General features: G+C 39.4%; 1 protein-coding gene across 1 annotated transcript in view; it reads right to left on the bottom strand.

Annotated features, from left to right (window-relative positions):
• The window catches only part of LOC123377890 (connector enhancer of kinase suppressor of ras 2-like), a 474,233-nt gene that overhangs the window by 298,449 nt on the left and 154,721 nt on the right, over positions 1-21,063 (bottom strand). The window contains exons 3-5 of the mRNA XM_045031225.1: positions 20,192-20,394; positions 17,648-17,735; positions 1,568-1,609 (exon numbers count right to left, since the gene is read on the bottom strand). Of these exons, the coding sequence (XP_044887160.1) occupies positions 1,568-1,609; positions 17,648-17,735; positions 20,192-20,394 (333 nt within the window). The remainder of the gene's footprint in view (positions 1-1,567; positions 1,610-17,647; positions 17,736-20,191; positions 20,395-21,063) is intronic.

Here is a 21,063-nt window from a genome sequence, read left to right as displayed (position 1 = left end):
GCTGATAAAGGTAATACTGTTGATGTAATACACTTAGAGTTTTGTAAATCATTTGACTTGGTAGCATGACATTTTGATAAAGAAAATAGAATGATACAAAAATCAGTGTGACATTAAATGGATTAAATAGTGGCTAACTATTAAGCCTCAAAATGTAACTGTAAATAGCGAATCATCATCGAGTGTTTCTGGTGGGTCCCACAGGGATCAGTTCTTGGCCCTATGCTATCACTTATTTTTTTTATCAATTATCTGGAAGAAAACATTACATCATTACTGATAAAGTGTGGAGATGACAAAGATTGGAGGAGTGGTAATTACTGAAGATGACGTCACTGTTAAAGAGCAATCTGGATGCTAGGCACATGCAAACAATACACATTTTAATGCAGGCAAATGTTAAGTCATACATCTAGGAACAAAGAATGTTAGCCATATTTATGGGAAAGGAGAGTCTACACTGGGAAGCAGTGACTCTGAAATGGATTTCAGGGTCCTGGTGGATAATCAGCTGAACATGAGCTGTGGCCAAAAAGACTAAAGTGATACTTAGATGCATAGATAGGGGAATATCAAGTAGAAGTGCAGAGGTTATATTACCTCTGTATTTGGCACTGGTGCAACTGCTACTGGAATACTGTGTCCATAGTTTTGGCATCCACAGTTGAAGAAGGATATTGATAAATTGGACACACATAGATTTTAGATAGTCATGATGGTGCTTTCTGACCTTAGTTTGACCTCTTGCATATTGTAGGCCACACAACTACACCCAACCACTCCTGTAATAGACCCTTAACTTCTGGCTAAGTAACTGAAGACCTCACATTATGATTTAAAAACGTCAAGTTACAGAGAATCTGCCACTTACACTAGTTTAAATCTGCAAGTGACCCATGGCCCATACTACAGAGGAAGATGATGGTGAAAAAGACAGTTCAGAGAAGAGCCACAAGAATGATTAAAGCACTGGAAAACATACCTCTCAGTGATAGTCTTAAAGAGCTCAATCTGTCTAATTTAACAAAGAGGAAATTAAGGGTTGAGATGGTCACAGACTGTAAGGATCTATATGGGGAATATAAATTTGATAACAGAAGCTCCTCAGTCCAACAGTCAAAAATATAACAAGATCCAATTTCTGGGAAGCTGAAGCTAGCCAAATGCAGACTAGAAATAAGGTACAAATTTTTAACAGTGAAGGTAAGTAACTATTGGAACAAATTTACCCAGGCTTGTAGTGGATTATCCACCAATGGAAATTTTAAAATCAAGATTGCATGTTTTTCTAAAAGATATGCTCTAGTTCAAACAGAAATTTAGGGAAATCTCATGGCCTGGGTTACACAGGAGGTCAGATTAGATGATTACAATGATCCCTTTTGATTTTATAATCTACAAAACTCTTAGCTCCTAGTGACTAGTGCCATCCGTTGCCATTTGCCACTGCCAAATTCTAAGGAACCATATTTTCCTACACTAGATTAAAAAATGTACTGTAAGTCTTGCAGATGAAGAGGTATATGGCTGTACATAGTTTAAAAGCAGGAACAATAGGATTACTTACCACATGAAGAATTTTATTTTCTGTTTCGTATACTGTGCAATCCTATAGTAATGAAAAAAAAAGAAACAATGTATGAGATTTAAAATCTTAGCCCTACACACACGAATGAAATTATTACTGAAAAGAAGAAAAATAACACTTTACACTGCTAGAATATGTCTCTTGCATTCACACACACATGTATATAGCAAAGTCATCTCTCCAGGCTTTATATGGATGTCTAAAGGTTATTCTGTTTTCTCTGGGAAACTTCACTGCAGTAACTTCTCATTAACTTCAGGGATCTATTCTATTTATATGACTATAGTTCTTGTTCTTTGTAATGGGAACTATGCACCTGTATCAGGAGAACAGATCATTAATATAAGCAGAGATATGTATGTAGAAATGCACTATCGTGTAAATGTTAGGAATACATGGCCATTTAGACCTAGACAGACATGGCCTAGTCCTAAAATTCTCAATCAGGAAAAAACAGTTGTTGACTTTAATATTATTTTTTCTTGAGTGAAGACTATAGTGTCAGGTCCACAGCCAGTGAGTACCCCCTTTTTTTTATTACTTATGTGCCAGATGGCATGACTGAATGATGAGAAGACAAGGTGTTTCAGGGAATAGACATAATTTTTTTGTCTTTTTTTTTTTAAAGTCTTGCTTGACCTTCACCAGATTACAGGTACCATATCTGACGATCAGGGGTCTTCTTCTTTGAGCTCAAATGAATTATATATTACAATGCAATATATCACAGCAAGTTGCTATATTTTTGGACATTTACATGTGAAAAGGCAGATATCTCATCTTGAGTTATATTTACTGATTTCTGTGAAACAAAAGCAGATTATTATTGTTATTCATTATTTATATTAACATAGTCCCCGTTAGGGACTAGGACATCTTACTAGGCACTGTTCAAACACCGAACAAAAATATGACCCCTACCCACAAGACCTTATAACCTAATTATGTCAAAGAAACTCATACCACTGATATTATAGTAACAATACAAAAAAACACATTACTTCTAGAGTCAGTTTTTCAAAAAAAGCCATAATTTTTTGCTCATCATTTTGGGTACACAAGGGTTTCTCAACCTTTTTTCTTAGCAAGACCTACATATTAATAGAGAGACTGTGGCAGATAGCTCTTCACAGACCACAGTAAGTATCTAATCTTGAGGTTAGTATACAGTGAGGCAAACTATGGTGTAAAGACATATGACACTGTTGAGATAACAGTAATAAGTACATAAAATAGATTACTTTTAGAGACTCCTTTTAATGGCCTCTAATTTTGCATTTAAAACACAATCATTTGCTCCTGGAAAAGATAAAATTTGTGTGCAAACATATTTGTTCTTCCACATCTAGCTCTCAGTTTTCTATGTGGTTTGTGCATACTAAAACTGTTTGTGTGAACAACTCTGTCTTTTGCAAAAGAAATATTTGTGAAAGCAAAGTTGTGGGCACACATTTAGATGACACACTTACTCTACTTAGAAAATGTTGCTCTTACACACCAAAAAGTAGCACAACCATACATCTTATGATAGGTTACATCAATTTTATTCTGAAAAAAAAAATCAGAAAGAAAATCCTTAAAACACTCAACCATAAACATAGCACAATGGAATTACATGCACCCGGATTTGTGATGCTCTTCATTTAGAAGAGTTGCATTTCTCTGTCATTTCCATGACAGCAGAGATGTTATGGTTTACCAATCCAGCATGGTTTGCTCACACTGGAATTGAGGTTGCCACTGAAAATAGTGCCAACAGGGATTAGTTTTCATATTTCTTGTTGACAGATTTTTTTTCTAATAGAATCCATGAATTCTCCACCATCTTATTTTAAGGTAAGTGAAATGCTGACCCTTATTAAACTACTTGGCATTGCCTCTTAAATGGTAAGTGAATAGGAAAGAAGGGGACTGTCGGCTTTATTAAGTGCAAAGATGTTAGAATTGCAACTGACCACAAAGACATAGGTACATTTTATTTATTTATTTTTTGGATGGATGGAAGTTGCTTACAGGAAGAGAATAGATTATTTTAGCTATGAAAAGGAAATAAAGGTCCAAAATGTTCCTGGCTCTTGTGCAGTTATACAGGAAGGGCTTGTGGAGCCTCTTCTCTGTGTGTCCTCGGCATGGATCAGAAACAATTGTAGTCCCATCACTTGGGGCCCACAGAAAGGAGCAGGCTTCTCCATCCTAAGGGGCTAGTGCAGCATGTGCACGCATCAGGGATCAGGCTTCCTGAAGAGCAATCTCTCCCCAAGCTCCCTGTGACACAGTGGCTCCATGTTACTCTAACGAAGGCCTGAATAACACAATCTGGATCAAAATCTGTATTGGCAGTAGTTTTCTAAATACACAAGAAATGCATTCACACTTCTTAGCTCATTTATCATAGCAAGGCTAATGAAACTTGTCACTCTTGGTCAAAGGCTACTACTCCCTCAGCTCGCACTTTGATTGAATTCCATTACAGGTGGTTGGTCTGTTAAGTGTATTTCACTAGACCAAGCACATACTTTGATTTCCAAGAATAGAGCTTAGGGAGAACATAAACCCTAATTATAAAAAAATTAAATATTGAATATGCAGGTCAGATCAAATTATCCATCACCACAACAATGAAACAGCCCTGTCTTCATCTCTCTTTTCATGACAATATGCTTCAGAAGCAACTAGATTTCTGCCCAACAGAGTTATATACAATATTAATACCAGGCAGTTACGTGCTCAGCGTGTGAAGCTGAAGACATTGGTTTTAGATAGTAATGTTGAACAGCATGGCATAAAGGTATATGGACACAGGCATGCTGCACAAGCCATAAAAGACCATTTTATATCCTACTGATAGAACAAGCAAAACATTTGGGGTCAAATAAGACTATACAAGTTTCAAAACCAGTTTTTTCCCCTCTGGTGAAATTAGCCCAGTTTTGAAAATGTCACTTCATTAAGGTTCCCCAAAAAGAGAGAGAAGCAATTGTGGAATGAAGATGGCATAGATAACATTTAATTATGATTTCCTAGCCAGAAATTAGATGAGATTCATTTAGAGTATCTTAAGTGTTTAATAAAAACTGAGAAAGAGAAAGAAATAATTTTGCTACTACATAGCTGAGGTACAATAGGGCTGCTGGGGAAGCATGAAGGGGCCTGGGATGCCTCAGCATGGCTGGCAACACATCTGAATTTTTCATTCTCCAGCAGAAAAAGTCAGTCCAACAGTTACATAATCAGCCCTGCATATAATTTCTTGAAAGTAGTCAGATATATTTCCTTGAATGTAAACTTTATTCTTTTACATTGACACCCACTTCAAGGTCCCTTTAAATTAGGAGGGTAGTGTAAAGGACCTTCAGTGTAAACAAGTGGTAGGCCCAAAATGGTGTATCCCATTAGAACAGGGAGATTACCACTTCCTTATTACGTGGGCCCTTAAATCTGTCACTGGTCAAGATGTGACTATTGTTCATCCTGTACTTCAGATCAGTAACATGATTTGGGAAAATAATATTTTCTTTCTTTAAATGGCAGGGGCTTGAAACTTCTGGTTTCGAATGTTGGAAGTAGGTTTGATAGAGATAAATTTGTGAGCAGACTGTAGATTCAGTAGGTAAGAGATGGTTACTCACCTTGTGCAATAAGGTTCTTTGAGATGTGTGTCATAGAATCATAGAATCTCAGGGTTGGAAGGGACCTCAGGAGGTCATCTAGTCCAACCCCCTGCTCAAAGCAGGACCAAACCCAACTAAATCATCCCAGCCAGGGCTTTGTCAAGCCTGACCTTAAAAACCTCTAAGGAAGGAGATTCCACCACATCCCTAGGTAACCCATTCCAGTTCTTCACCACCCTACTAGTGAAAAAGTTTTTCCTAATATCCAACCTAAACCTCCCCCTCTGCAACTTGAGACCATTACTCCTTGTTCTGTCATCTTCTACCACTGAGAACAGTCTAGATCCATCCTCTTTGGAACCCCCTTTCAGGTAGTTGAAAGCAGCTATCAAATCCCCCCTCATTCTTCTCTTCTGCAGACTAAACAATCCCAGTTCCCTCAGCCTCCCTCAGTGTCCCTGTGGGTGCTTCACTTTAGGTGATTGTACACCCTATGCCTCTAGTTGGATTAGGGTGACTAGAGAGCAAGTGTGAAAAATCGGGATGGGGGTGGGTGATAATAGGTTCCTATATAAGAAAAAGACCCAAAAATCAGGACTGTCCCTATAAAATCGGGACATCTGGTCACCCTAAGTCAGATAATTTTGACAGCAGTACCTGGCTGGGCCGCACATGTGCTCTCCTCATCTCACACCTGCAGCAGCAATTAACTAGTGCTGTGCGCTCCCACCCCCCAGTTCCTTCTCTACCGCAGAGGAATTAATTAGAACTCCGAAGTAGAGGGGAGGAGAGTGGGTACTGGAGCACCCACAAGGACTCACATCTCAAAGAACCTCCGTTATTGCACAAGGTGAGTAACCCTCTCTTCTTCTTCAAGTGGAGTCCCTGTGAGTGCTCCACATTAAGTGACTGTAGAGCAGTGCCCCTCAGGGGAAAGGAGGGGCTTCAGAGTTAGGTCTGAATGGACGCTAAGACTGTGTGTCCCTGCCAAGTGTCAGAGGCTGAGACCTGATCAATGATGTAGTGTTGAATGAATGTGGGAGGAGATGTCCAAGTAGCTGTATTGCATATGTCGGTACTAGGCACATTATGCAGGAAGGCAACCGACATAGCTACAGATCTTGTGGAGTGTGTTCTAACCCATGGGGGGGGGGGGGTTGCAGTTCATGTTGTCAGTAACAGAGCTAAATGCAATATGAAATCCATCTGGAAAGTCTCTGCTTAGAAACGGGTTTGCCTTTGGAGCCGTCCATGGTGGAGAGGAACAATTTAGGAGTTTTCCTGAATGATTTAGTCCGTTCAAGATAAAAGGCTAACACCCTTCTAATGCCCAGGATGTGGAAAATAGCTTCTTACCTGTCCTTGTGAGGGTTAGGGAAGAATGTGGGAAGATGGATAGGCTGATTGATATGAAAGGAAGAATAGACTTCAGGCAAAAATTTGGGGTCAGGTCTAAGAGTGACCTTGTTTTTGAGAAAAAACATATAAGGTGGTCCAGCCATAAGAGCACCAATTTCTCCCACGCTTCTCGCAAACGTGATGGCAATTAGAATGGCCATCTTCATGGAAAGATGTAGAAGAGAACATATGGCCAGAGGTTTGAATGGTGGCAATTGTGAGAGATTAAAGCACTCAAGTCAGGTCCCACGGGGGTGTTGGGATTCTGGGTAGAGGTTGCAAACTCCCTGGAGGAATCTTTGGTAACTGGGTGAGCAAAGACTGAAACACCATCCCCTTTGTCATGGAATGTTGTAATGGCCGCCAGATGCACCCACAGAGAACTAATTGAAAGGCCAAATTTCTTAAGGTAGAGCATGTTGTCCAGGACAACTGGTATGGTAGAGGCGATGGCGTTGATTTGTTTGTTTAGTCACTGCATGTGGAATCTCTTCCATGTATGCAGATACATAGCCCATGTAGTGGGCCGTCTGCTGTTTAGCAGGATGTCTTTAATGTTCTCAGAATAAAGTTGTGTTTGTGTGGTGTGAACACCATCTTGAGCAAGCAGCACATGTGCAGTCTGGCATGTTTCACCACATACGTGGTTGCCGCCACGTGACCTAGTAGCTGAAGACAGGTCCTGGCTGATATCCTTGGGCTGTGCACTGAGGTATTGATGAGGTTCGTTAGAGTGGTGAATCTCTTAAGGGGTTATGATGCTGTTGCTTCTAGATAATTTAGGTGCATGCCGATGAAGTCCAGTTTCTGGATTGGAGTCAGTGTGGACATTTGGGCGTTTATTTGTAGACCGAGACTGGTGAAGAGCGATATTATCTGGTGCGTGACTGCAATGCTTTCTGCCCGAGTGTGAGTCTTGATTAGACAGTCATGTAAGCAGGGGTATATCGTGACCCTGTGCTTGCGAAGGTGGGCCGCCACCACAGTAAGGACTTTGAAAAACACTCGGTGGGTTCGTGGAGAGGTCAAAGGGTAGTACTGTATATTAGAAATGGTACTGCCCCCGTACAAACTGAAGAAATTTCCTGTACATAGGGCCTATAGTCATGTGAAAATATGCATCTTGCAGGTCGAGGGCTGCAAATCAATCCCCTTGTTCCAGTGCTGAAATGATTGTAGCTAACATAACCATTATGAATCATTGTGTTCTGATTAATTTGTTTAGCTTCTTCAGATCGAGGATGGGTCTCCATCCTCCAAACTTCTTTCAGGTTAAAAAATAATGGGAATAGAAGCCCTTCCCTCTGTTATGTACCAGAACTGGTTCTATTGTGCCCAGTTGTAGGAGATGCTCCACTTCATGTCTCAGACAGGTTTCAAAATGGGTGAATGGGTGGGAAGGGAACAGAATTCACTCAGCACTGAAGTGGAGACAGAGGGAGCTATCACTTTTGCTACTGCTATTTGGCTGGATAGAGTTTTCTGCAGTTAGATTAAACAATACAGCAACACATTGGTCTATTTTTCAGGGTTAGATTAGGATATGGAAAAGGCTTGATTTTTTTTAAAACTAAATGAAGCTTACAATTGGCAGAATGAAAAAAAAACTAAAACAGGGGATCCAGGGAATTTTTTTCAGTGCCTATGATTTTCTCCTACCTGTGACATTGCTAGTTTTCACATTTGCAGGATTTAGGTGTCTTTCAATAAGAAGCATGAGGGAAGTTAGGGAGAATGTGCACTGTGCTGTCACAGAGAAGACAGGGTACTTAAAAACAAACAACCTCTTCCACTCCCCAAATACTCAGCAGTTGCCTAGTGATTATATTAACTATTGTTTTTTTCAGTTGTTTATAATAATTAATATCTCCATCTCCAACCCTATTCAAATTAAGCAATGCAAACACTTCAGTGTGTGATTGTGCAAAATTTCAAGTTTCAAAATGCAATCATTTTTTCTGTAGTCCTCTTCCAAAATATATGCTTAGAATTTCTTTATAACAATAATAGTCTTTTCCTTGACTCCTATGACTCAAAAATGACTCAAGATGTTTTGCTCAAACTTAAAAAAAAAATTGTGAAAGCCCAAAGGTGAAAAATTGCAGCCCAAGGGCTAATGTTGCAGAAAATGTGAATACCTGGAATTACAGTGGATAATTTTTGCAGTGTTGTATTAGATTAATCAGTATGCTCTGGAGTCACATGCCTAGATGGTTAGATTGAGTTTATGGCTGCTTTGCTTTGCTAGAGCAGCGCAAAGCAGCTGGAACTCACTGGTGAATCGATATCATTTTTTTCCAAGTTTGTACTACCTATATTTGCTTAATAAATATTCAGTATGCATGATGGACTACATATCCACATGCATGCTTATATCATAATATACCATGTCTGACTCACAGAGGTAATGATGTACCTTTAAAGTATGTATATTAATGAACTGACTTGCTGGAACAGATGGACAGCATGAAAAATGCTGGTTTTAAAAAGAATTTTACACATACGCCCAGTAGACTTGAACAGTTTACTTTAAACTGTGGTTTTTTGTCACACTAAAATAATGTCAGTTTTTCATCTTTCAGAACAATGAATGTGTGTATATATATATATGTTTTTTTTTTAAATCCAAGTTATTTGCTTGGGAGATCTATGTAACTAACTATTCATTAATGTCCTTTATTCTGCAGAGGAATTTGTGCAGTTCCCAAGTTGGTATTAATACACGTTTCAAATCCCCATAGAAAAATTATGGATCTTTGTATAACCAGTTTAGTGGTAGCACACCCTTTGCTTTGGGGCACAGCTCTTTATGGAACTCCTAAGTGGGAAGTTGATGTTGGGAGGAGGAGGTGGAGCCTGAGCTCCCTTCCCCTGGGTGTGAGTATGGTAAAAAGGGATATTTTCCCCCTGCCCATCCTGGCTTGGCTTGTATTGCTAGTGAATGTGTAATGCCAACAGACCCCTGTCATCAGTGAGCAGGATTGAACTAGGGACCTCGGGAGCTTAGTGCATGAGCCTCTACCACATGAGCTAAAAGCCAACTGGCTCTCAGATAAGGCTGTAGAGCAGACTCATTTAACACCATATCCAGAAGGCAAATGCAACGATGACCACTGTGGCTGGCCTCTGCTCTGGGGACTCTCCCCTTTTGCACCTCCACAAGGGCCAGTCAAAATCAGGCATTAAGTGCTTTGGTATCCTTCAGGAGGACCAGATACAGTCATATGTCTAGGTTTTAGATCATAGTATTAAAAAATTGCTATATGCAATTGATTCTTTTAAAAATACAATAGCTAGGTAACTTATGACCTCTCTCCACAAAATACCAATTTTATCCGTATTATAGACCTTAGCTTCAAGCTTTAAGTTTCAATCAAAACACTACAGAAATGTGTTTGCACCCACTACCTTCTAATAAAGAATTTAAAGGGAAAAATGGGACAACCTTAATTATAGTGGTGACACTGCTAGTTATAAGCAAGAGAAGTTACATTATTATTCATGCAGCCTGTAAATTCTATGTTAAAGGTTTGAGACCACATATATATTTTTCATGATTGTACGTGCCTGAGGACGATGCCCGCACTTGCTAGCAGAAGTCACAAGCATGTTTTTTTATGCACAGTAAAACTGAAGTAAGGCTGTATTGAATCTTTGAACTTACTATCTTAACACACTATGACATCCTTTCAGTACAACGAAGGCTTTTGTGTGAATGCAGTTATTCCAAAAGAGTCTATTTCAACTCCCACATAAAGAGTTACTCCAAATAGTTGTACCTGCCAAGACACCTGCCTCAAACATAAAATTTCTAAATAACATTTCCCTTTTCCTTAAACTTTTAATGATATATTCTTCGGGTTGAAATGTCTTACGAATGAACCAACAGCCTGACATAATCACATACTGTCAATTTTGTGTGTGAGAGAAGATAATCAAACATATGTTTCGAACATGGCTTTATGGGGCTTCACCAACTGCAGATAATTTTATGGAAAATAAAAATGCTGTCCATTTCAAAGTGCAATGGTGAATACATATTTTTAAAATAAATCTACCATTTTGCTTTGAAGCTCACACAGCATTTATGTAATTAACAATCACCTGTGAGAACTGCTCTGACTTCTATGAATTGCACTTTTTAAAAAAAGGCCTACTTCTCAGTCCCAAATCTATACCTTACAATATGATTTCTATAAAATATTTGATTTTTACTCTGCTTATATATCTTAAATAGGCCTGCTAAATTTTTTATATTTATTGAAAATTTGGTGTGATTATCTTAACTCAACTGCTTTTTCCCTCTACAGTTCTGCAAATGAAAGAAACCCCGTGAGAATCACTGAATTTGTATGACTGCATGTCACGAAGACTTAAGTAGTGGGAGGCTCAGGCAAGCTTCTTAAGCCAAAGATACTGGACTAGATAGAATATGAAAACCGTCATTAAAATTCCACCTCTTCCCACTTTTGGTCAGAGCATAAATTCTGCAAAAACAGCCAGCCACCTGTCATGGTCTGTACTTTACTAAGTGTGCTCCTGGCTCTAGCCTGAACCAGGAACTATGAGCATAGATGAAAGTGATTATTTTTTAATTTCAAGCACACAGTTTGAAACTACAAAAAAAAGCTCACTATGAATTCTGAGCAATAGTTTAGAAGGCTCTTATTTTAAGCCAAGCCATGCATTTAAACCAAACCATTACATTCATGCAGTTGGTTTGCATCTTTTCACTGAGATTTCCTTTTGTGGGTCTGTTTTTTGCTGGAGGGAATCCAAGTACTGTTTGAGAAATTAAAAGAGCTCCGTAGGACAACACCTATATGCAAGCAAGCATGGAACGGAAACTTTATAAATACAATTGTAATATTATCCAAGACGATTAAATTAGAAAATTCATTCTCCTTCAACAGTTTCTGTTGTCTTAGTATATTTTGTTTTGAAACATGTAGCTCTATGGCCAGTCTGCTGTCAAGGCAGTAATTAGCTATGCTGTGGAACCAGATTCAGAAGGAATAAAAGTATGGTGTATTCAGTTATTAAATGTCATGATTCTGTGTTCTGTCTGCTATACCTTTAAATGCAGGGAATTTTCTGCTTGTTTGCCCAGAAGTGGGGAAGGGAAACAGTACTGACAGGCAACTTAAAATGATTGTTACAAAGAGAGAGCACACAATGTATTACTTTCTGTAGTAGTCATCTGAAACTGGCATTCCGCATTGCTCCCAACAGACAAGTAGAAGGCTCCCTACATTTAAAAGTGCAGCACAAAGAAAGTAGAAATCACATGGGACTGAACCTCATCTCAGTTACATGAGTATAAATCAGGAATTACTCCATTATTTTCAATGGAGTTGCACAAGGGTCAAACCAATCTGAGAGAAGAATCAAGTTTAGTACCTCCCTGAAGTGGGTCAATTCAGCAGCCAGCTGGTCTAGTGATCATACAGTGGCTCCTCCGTTCTTTTCCATCAGCTTGTTCTAGAGTGGGCCCTGCTGAGTCATATACAGAGGAGCCTCTCCCTCCCATGTATTCCTTCCTCTCCCATTGGGGTTCTGTCATGACAGCATTGAGGGGGAGCAGGGCCCTCCCATCCCACTGGGCCCTGACCCAGGACCCTAAAGAGATGTTGCAGTGTCTGGACTATTTGTTGGTCCACCCCAAGTTACATGCCCCTGGGTCACTTCCTTCTGGGCTCTAGCTCTGTTAGGGGTGTGGTCACAGTTTTTGCAGTATCAGCACAGTCTGCCCGGGGGGACAACGTCCCCTCCTTTGAGGTTGCTCTTGGATTCCCAACTCAAACCAGGAGGCAGGGGGAATATGGATCACAGCTTCCAGAGTGGCCTTACCAAGTCTGTAGTCATTCTTCCCATAGCTCCAGGTGTTAGCCTCACTTGCTGGTGCAGCCTGTAACTGCTTTTCCCCCTGCCCCTGGGCTTCCAGTGCCCTTTTAAACTGTCCCACCACTGGAACAGACCCGCAACTGCTGAGGGGTGGGGTCTCCCTGGCCCAGTACTGCCCCATGCCTTGCTCCAATTTACTATGTGGTCTGTGAACCCCCTATATTTACACAGCTAAATACATCATAAGAACATCAGAAATGTTAGGAACAGCAAAATGTCACTATGGACCTACGCCGAAGTGCCATCTGCTTACAGCAGCTTCACCAGATGTGGTGCATCGGTGCAGCTGCACCAATGTAAATTTGTAGTGTAGACCTACCCTAAATTACAACAGCCTCCCTGGACTGCCAAGAATTTCACCAGTGCAGCATGCTGTGGCCCTTCTGCCCCACCAAACACCTCTGCATACATCTGGGCTTGAAAAGAGAACCTCGGGAGGCAGCCTATTGCTGCCTTCCTCATTTCCTGTGCTGCAGGAATCTTTTCCTGGATCAGATCTTGGACTTTTAGCGCCTCTTTACTCAGCTGCAGCCCTTTTACCTGGTGTACAGGGACTTGGGGATGAGTAAGAATCTCACCATTTATGCTTAAAGGTATTGCATTATGGAGTTTGTTTTAGAGTATCAGCATTTGTTTTACAGAAATTGATTTCTCTATGGACACAGTTTTGAGAAAAAATTAGTGTCACTACAAGAAAAAAAGGTTAAAATTGGAAGATGATGAAAACCAAAGAACTTAGGGATATAGAAGGATTTCTATTTGCACTCCATGGTCAAGTAGCCCTTTGATGTTTTTTCTGTATTCATACTAGCTTTGTTTCCCCACAGCACAAAAAGTATTCAATTAGTGTGGCTGGCAATGCCTAAGGCAGTTTTTTCCTACTAGTTTAACATACTTCAAACAGAATATCCATTTTCTTAAATACTGCCTCCCTTTAACCCTTCAAGTACCAAGGCAACAAAATGATCAGAGCAAGGCTTAGAGTGTCACTTTAGAGCAAATGTTCCAATCTAAATTATGTATTTCTGACACCTAAATTAAAATGTAAGCTTCATTCTGAGTAAACTTAATTATTTCAGGTCAAAGAATAAAGGACTCGTATGTATAGTAAATCTCACATTTCTCTGTTTTGTAGAGCAGAATGAATTAATTTTAGAGAAAAGAGTCTCTGCTTATGTTGCATACTGAAGTTTATAGTAGAATTTAAAGATGTTCTTTTTTAATAGTTATTGGGATACAATTTAGAAGATAAACGTATAAGGTTTTTTCTATATCTGTCTGGTTTAAATAAGCATTTAAGACCAGTTGGAGCATTACACTTAGAATATTATGGTGAATTATTTTCTTTTTGACATGTAGTATGCATTAGGAAACTCGTTAAGAAGCCCACAAGTTTTAACATGCATAGGGTTTCAGTCTATTTATTTTACTTAGGATATACATGACAGCTGAAGTGTCACATTTATCCCTTGCCAAAAAATGATTAGTGACATGTTTAAAGGTGGATTTTAACTTGGGGCTTTTATATTATAGAATACCCATTATTTAGTTCTGTCCTATAAAATGGTAAAATAAAGAGAACTACAAGAGAACTAGTAGTAGTGTTACATATCCACATTCAAACAAGATATCAACCAGCTCTTGCATCTTCCAGAATATCCCTGCCAAAGTACCTCATGCCATCACCATTCTAATTGATTAAAATACTGAATTTATTTAAATAAATAGAGAAAAGGCAAGTTACAAATATAAGATGAAGAACTCTATTTAGCCCTGAATATACAAGTACACATGCTTAGAACAAAATGTTATTGATCTCAAAATGTGATCGTTAATGGGGATTCTTCATTAAGTGTGTGTGGGGGGGAATGGGGAAGGTCCTCATAGGATAAACAAAGATTGATTCTCAACCAAATGCTATTCATTTTTTTAAATCAATAATCTGGAAGAAATGTACAATTATGATGATAACGTTTGCAGATGACATAAAGACTGGTTGTGTGATAAATAATAATAAGCACAGGCAGCTGATAGAGTGCTCTAGACCCTTCGCAAGCTTGGAACAATCAAGTAGCATGCATTAATACAGTCAAAGGCAAGGTCACTCAACTAAGAATAAAGAATGTGGGGCAATTTTTACGGAATAGAGGACTGTATCCTGGAAAACAGTGACTCTAAAAAGAACTTAGGGCTCATTGTTAATCAACTGAACATGAGTTCCCACTTTGATGTTGTGGCAAAGAGGGTTAACACAATTTTTGCATGTATAGAATTAGGGGTATATTAAGTAGGTGTACAAAAGTGATATTACCTGAGACCACAACTAGAATACTTGTCCAGTTTTGGTATCCACCCTTTTTTTTAAATAAAAGCTTCAACTTAGAGAGACACAATGAGCTAAATGAATGATTCATGACATGGAACACACACACACACACCAGTTACTGAAGTAGCTCAATTTACGTAGCTTATTTCGGGGCTTTACTACAGGGTGGGGTAATGCTCACCATGGGAGTGAGATTTCTAAAGTATGCTAATGTGCTGCATGTTAATTGTTCTGTGTAGACCCTCCTGGTATACACTAAAAGTTCCCCTTAGTGTGTTTTAACATCATAGTATTTCAATCAGTACTATGTTAAAATTAAATTATAGTGTTTATTTTGATTAAAATAAACATGAAAAGCACCTATCACGGGCTCTAAGCATCTTTAAGATATCTTACTCCCATACACAAACAACAAAATTATACCAGATCCAGTGGGACCTAGTCTCACCACAAAGTCCAAAGGAAAATTAACTAACCAGAACATGGAAAAATACATAAATACCCTCCCTTCCCTAAGAATATGAGCTGCTATACCCTTGTCCCTCACCAACATTAGAAAAAATAGATAGGCTTTGCAGTATGCCAACAGGTTTGGATTAATTTGGTGGATTCATTTTTCTAGAGCAATGGCAGTCTGCTTTGTAAAGCTAAAGTACTATTTTATCATCCTACTGAGTCACTGGAGAGCCAAAAAATATGACCAACACTGTGTCCTAATAGTGTGTTATGATATCAGATTGTGTTTTTCTGATGCATCATCTTCACATATTAACGCAACATGGGATCTCAATATCAAGAAATTCAGCTATGATTATTTTGTGGCTCTATGCAATGCCATTTTCCACTATTTCCCTCCTCCTTGGTGCTAATAGGGAATTAGAGAGACCAAGGAAGAGTTAGATGAGCTCTAAATGAGACTTGTGCACTCAGACTTTACTCTAGAGCAGAGGTCTTCAATCAGTGGGGCATGCCCCCCAAGGAAGTGTGGAGGAACATTCGGGGTGGTGCAGCTAGGCCCAGACCAACTCCCAGAGGGGGGAGGAGAGGGAGCTCTGCTCCTGGCCCTGGTCCCGGCTGCTGGCCTTGTGCTCAGGGATCTACTCCTAGCCGCGGCTGCCAGCCCTGTGCCTGAGGTCCTGGCTGATGCCCCATGCCCAGGGCTCCATGCCCAGCTGCAGAGCAGGCCTTGGTTCCCAGCCAAGGGTCCGCTTCCACCCCCACCCCAGCTGTGGCCCCAGCCTGGGCTCCCTTACCCCTATCCATGTCCCCCCCTCCCAGAGCCCTGTCCCTGCTCCCGGTTCCATGGGTGGTGGGAGGTATGGGGTAGGCGTGAGGGGACCACTGCTCTAGAGCTTCAGTGTTCTTGCTGCACTTGTATATCAAGAGGATACCAATTATTTTCAGAGCAAACACAGCCATTGAATTGCAAACATATAATTGCCATAGAAACAAGGCACAACATTGCAATCCACATATTTTTAAGCTTAATTTTATTAATCACTTCCAGAATGACTGTAGAACTTCCCTTGTATACAAACAAACTTAATTTTCAGTAAGTTTTCTTACTTTTTCTATGACATCCTAGGTTATGTTAACCAGGTACCAACAAATTTTATCAGTGTGTCTGAAAAGCTGTTGTATCACCCAGTCAGATGACTTCCTTGTGCGGTTTTAGCAGCACAGTTCTTTAAATCTGTTCTTGCTTTTTTAATAGATTTGAATTTTAAGGAGAGAAAGTCAATAGTGCATTTTTATTAAATAAATCTCAAAGGTTAAGATTATATGAGGCCCTTTCTAAAATCTGTAGATTTACATCAGAAATATACCTTTTTCTGACGATTTTATTTAGTCTAGATTAGACACTTTTGAACTGCTAGGCTCCAAGTGACAATCTCTTGCTGTCCATTTGCCAGTATAGCCCACTCATCTTCTAACTATATACCATTTTCTGCAGCTGCTTTGCCCTGTTCAATCAGGTATAGACAAAAATCTGCAAAATCTGCATCCTACTTTGCTATCTGTGCTCTCTACCTGCTCTTGTGATGCTGCATTAGTAATCATGATGCTTTCACTTTCTATGAACATTCTTGGAAATTTAGTCTTGCTCACAGTAATACTTCAAATTGCAAATGAAAGGGTCATGAATACCAATGAAGTGAATTGGCAGGTTTTATTCACAACGATTTTTATAAATATATACTTCTTCTGTATTTGTCTAGCTCTTGTCTATGCATCCACTTTTAGCTTATCTTTGACAATATTTAGCAGGGAACATGGAATATTGTGTGTTAAATTCTAGGCACCTTGTTATCAGAAATATATTGACTAATTGCAGGGACTTCAGAGAACAACAACAAAATGATTAGGAGTCCGGTGGCCTCTGATTTATGACAAAAAATCAAGTCTAATATGTATCAGTTTGGTAAGCAACAAGAAAGCATACAGCAAGGAATCATATGCTGGAAATCAGGGAAAGAGGGGAATAGAATATTTGAGGGAGGAAAAGGGGACGATGAAGTCAGGATCAACTGGAGATACTGCAATAATTTGTTTTTACTTTTTGGAGAGAAAACCCATCAATATCCTTGAAAACAATAAAAATACAAAACTTCTTTCCTAATATTACTAGTAAATAATTACTGTAGTTGCAAATAAGATGTTGCACACACATACCTCCTCCCTCCACTCCCACCAGCCCCCAAAACGCGCACAAATTCTTCTGATGAGGTGACACATTTCTAAAAATGTTTGTAATATTTTACTAATTCTTCAGCAATGTGGAAGTGATTTAGGTATGGTACACAATAAACCTGTTCTTACCTGTTGCACGATGGTTGTTAATTCCAGGCACAGTTGAACAATATTGTTTTTCAGCAATGAGTATTCTGTCACACTGACAAATGGAGACCTGCCAGAGAGGGACAACAAGTTTGTAAGAGACCTCATAAATCTGTGTTACTGAGCTGTACCTCTTGTAATGTATATCTACAGTCAACAACACACTAAATAATGCACTTGAGAAGCTGGGATGTTGTTAATTTGAAATGGTACAACAATGAATTCCAAGAAACAACTCCAGGAGTCAGTCAGAATTAGACAGTCACTATATCACATTCAAGAGAATTAAGATTTTTATTCTCTGTGAGCAAACTTGTACTACAGCTACCATATTGGTCAGTGCTGTCATCATCATCCTGTGTATTTTACATATGGTAACAACTTCAGACATAGCTGTCTTCACCTACTGGAACTGATGTTACTCTCTTTGGTGCATGATGCTAAAAAGGATAATGATCTTAGAGTCACACCGTAACTGAAAATTAGTAGCAGAAAATTTCACACCTAAAACCACCCATGCAAAGTGCTGGGCATTCTTGACATCCATTTAAAAACACAGACACATCAGGTTATTGTAGTATTTGCTCTGATTATTTCAATTTGAAATATCTGACAAAATGTGACTTCATTCTGGGCTTTTTGCTTGCAAGACAAACAGCTTTTACAACAGACACTTAGGGTTGGTAACTTCACTTTGATTAAACTAGACTGAACCAGGTCAGTTAATATCTTTATATTTTTGTATTGTATTGTATTGTATATAAAATAAAGCTGCTTATAACACCCCTTCATTTTCTTTCTGGTGGGTCTCAGAGCCTTTTAGAAGACATATATGTTGTAGAGGTAAACTCATTTATCATGGAAATGCCAATCACCTCACATTAATCATGCCATTCTGCACCAGCAACACTGAATAACAACTTTTAGGAGGGGGCATGAATAATGTATGCATTTGAAATAACTATAGGTAGTTAGAACATAAATTATCTGAAGTTGGATTTTGAGCAGGACACCAGAGTTAACTTCCCTATTTTTGGAGAATGTACAACATGATCTCTCAGATGAGCACAGGTAGAGTGATATGTCTGCTAAACAGGAGACTAGGATTTCAACTAACCACCTTTCCAGTGCAAATCCCCTTCCTCCTGGCCAGATAAGAGAAGGGGGAAGAAACTCCACAAAAAAACCTGTGAACCATGAAGAACTAGGCACTTTGGGAAGCAGCAGGGCAAGGCTAGCTGAAAAGCCAGATACAGAGTGAAACACTCCGGATTTATGTACAGTGCAGGCTGTGCAGAAACCGAGGAACCCCATGTAGAACAGTGTGTGACCTGCAGGATGTACCTGGCATGTTTCTAGTGCCTTAGATGTTTGATATGCCTCAGCACTGAGCAGATATAATAAGTATAACAGTCAAGTCCTCAGTTTTATGGCTTATCCAAAAGATAGCACATCAAGCAGCACTCTTCTTCTTAAGGGCAAAACAGCACTCTTCTTCTTAAGGGCAAACTATAACCTTAGTTCAATATTAACTAAGATGGATGAGTGCCATTTACTGAGCTACTAACCCAACTTCCTGCAGGACCTGGGTTTTCCTTGGAGTCTCCAGTACTGTCTGGATCTGACCCATTTGGCTTATAAAAACTGATGCGATTACATCCCAGGAGAGCCTGATTGCTAGCATTAGGTCAGAGAATATCATCAGGGTCACAACAAGCTTTGTGAAGAATGGTCATGTCATTCATTTATATGTGCAATAGTTTCAGATTTCAAATGAAGCTATTCACTTCTATAGAGAAATGCAGTGTATGCATAAAATAGTATTTCATACATAATCAATATTTTAACACAGTTCATGCAGACAGTTACTTTGTAAACTGATTCCTAATTCATCAATGAGAAATCATAGCATTCTCTCACCAAGCAGTAATTAACGGGACAAGAGTGACTAATGTATGAACCTGCCCCCTACTGTTAACAAAAAGTCAGCTAGTAAGCTCTGAGTTTCCAGAGATAAGCAAGCGGTATAATTTCTTTTAGAAATTATCCAAGGAGAGGTATGCAGCAGGGATAGCGGCAATTCAAATTTCCCTACACTGCTCTCTTAATTTGAAGCAGCCCTGAATGGTCAGAACCACTCTTTGCTCTGGTTGTAGGACAGCTCAGTTTCTATGTTAATTTATATCCTTCCTTCTGAAATTGAAATAATCCTGCCATACGTAGTGGCAATTTTTGCCATTCGCTAGGAAAAAGACTGACATTGCTAATTTCACAGAGGTCACCACCAACCTGGGATGACCCAAAAGAGACTCCAAAAATCCCACAGCCGGCCCCTGACCCAGGCCTATTCAGCCTGGAACTCAAATATATAACAACATTTACAAAGTAAAACCTATAATTACAATTCTAATACTAGAATAAGAGAAAGAGAAACAAGCAAGAGAAAAAGAAACAAACAGTGCAAAATAATTACTCTTCCCTCCCCCCCCCACACACTCCCATAAGAATTAAAAAGCTCTAAATTACCTGTCCAGCCAGGCTAGCAAGTTCTTGGCAGCACCAATCAGGTCTACAACAGAGGTAAGAAAATCATTTGGCAGTCGTCTGGAGGCCCTGCCATCATAATGGCCACTCCTCCTTCTACCCGTTATAAAGTTCTGAAGATTTTTGGCTGAGGCATTCAGCTTATGAGAGAGTGTTCTCAGGTTTTCTGTCTCCAAACCATAATTCTGAAAGAAAAAAATATATATATCACACCACACGTTTAAAGGAGATAGCTAAGCCACTGAATATTGAACTGAAACATTTGCAGTTTGCTTTGATTCACTCAATTCTTGAAACAGCAAAGTCAAGGCAAGTCAGGAATTGATGAACTGTCCCAGTAGATCATGAGTATTTAACAGCTGACCTTTCAGAGCCCTTCCTTTCCAAGCACTTCAGCAACAAGAATCATGTACGCCCACAGCCTCTCTCCAAGGTAGGTAAGTAATAAATGCATTATTCCCATTTTACATAGGTGGAAATAGAGGGTCAAAGATGTTAAATGATTTACTCAGGATCACATAAGGTAGAATCATAGGACTGGAAGGGACCTTCAGAGGTCATCTAGTTCAGTCCTCTGCACTCAAGGCAGGACTAAGTATTATCTAGACCATCCCTGACAGGTGTTTGTCCAACTTGCTCTTAAAACTGTCCAATGATGGAGATTCCACAACCTCCCTAGGCAATTTATTCCAGTGGTTAACCACCCTGATGGTTAGGAAGTTTTTTCCTAATGTCCAACCTAAACCTCCTTTGCTGCAATATAAGCCCATTGCTTCTTGTCCGATTCTTAGAGGTTAAGAAGAACAATTCTTCTCCCTCCTCCTTGTAACAACCTTTTATGTACTTGAAAACTG

The sequence above is a fragment of the Mauremys mutica genome, chromosome 9, assembly GCF_020497125.1.
Source record: "Mauremys mutica isolate MM-2020 ecotype Southern chromosome 9, ASM2049712v1, whole genome shotgun sequence".
Lineage (NCBI taxonomy): Eukaryota > Metazoa > Chordata > Testudines > Geoemydidae > Mauremys > Mauremys mutica.
This window is presented reverse-complemented; position numbering and strand designations above follow the sequence as displayed.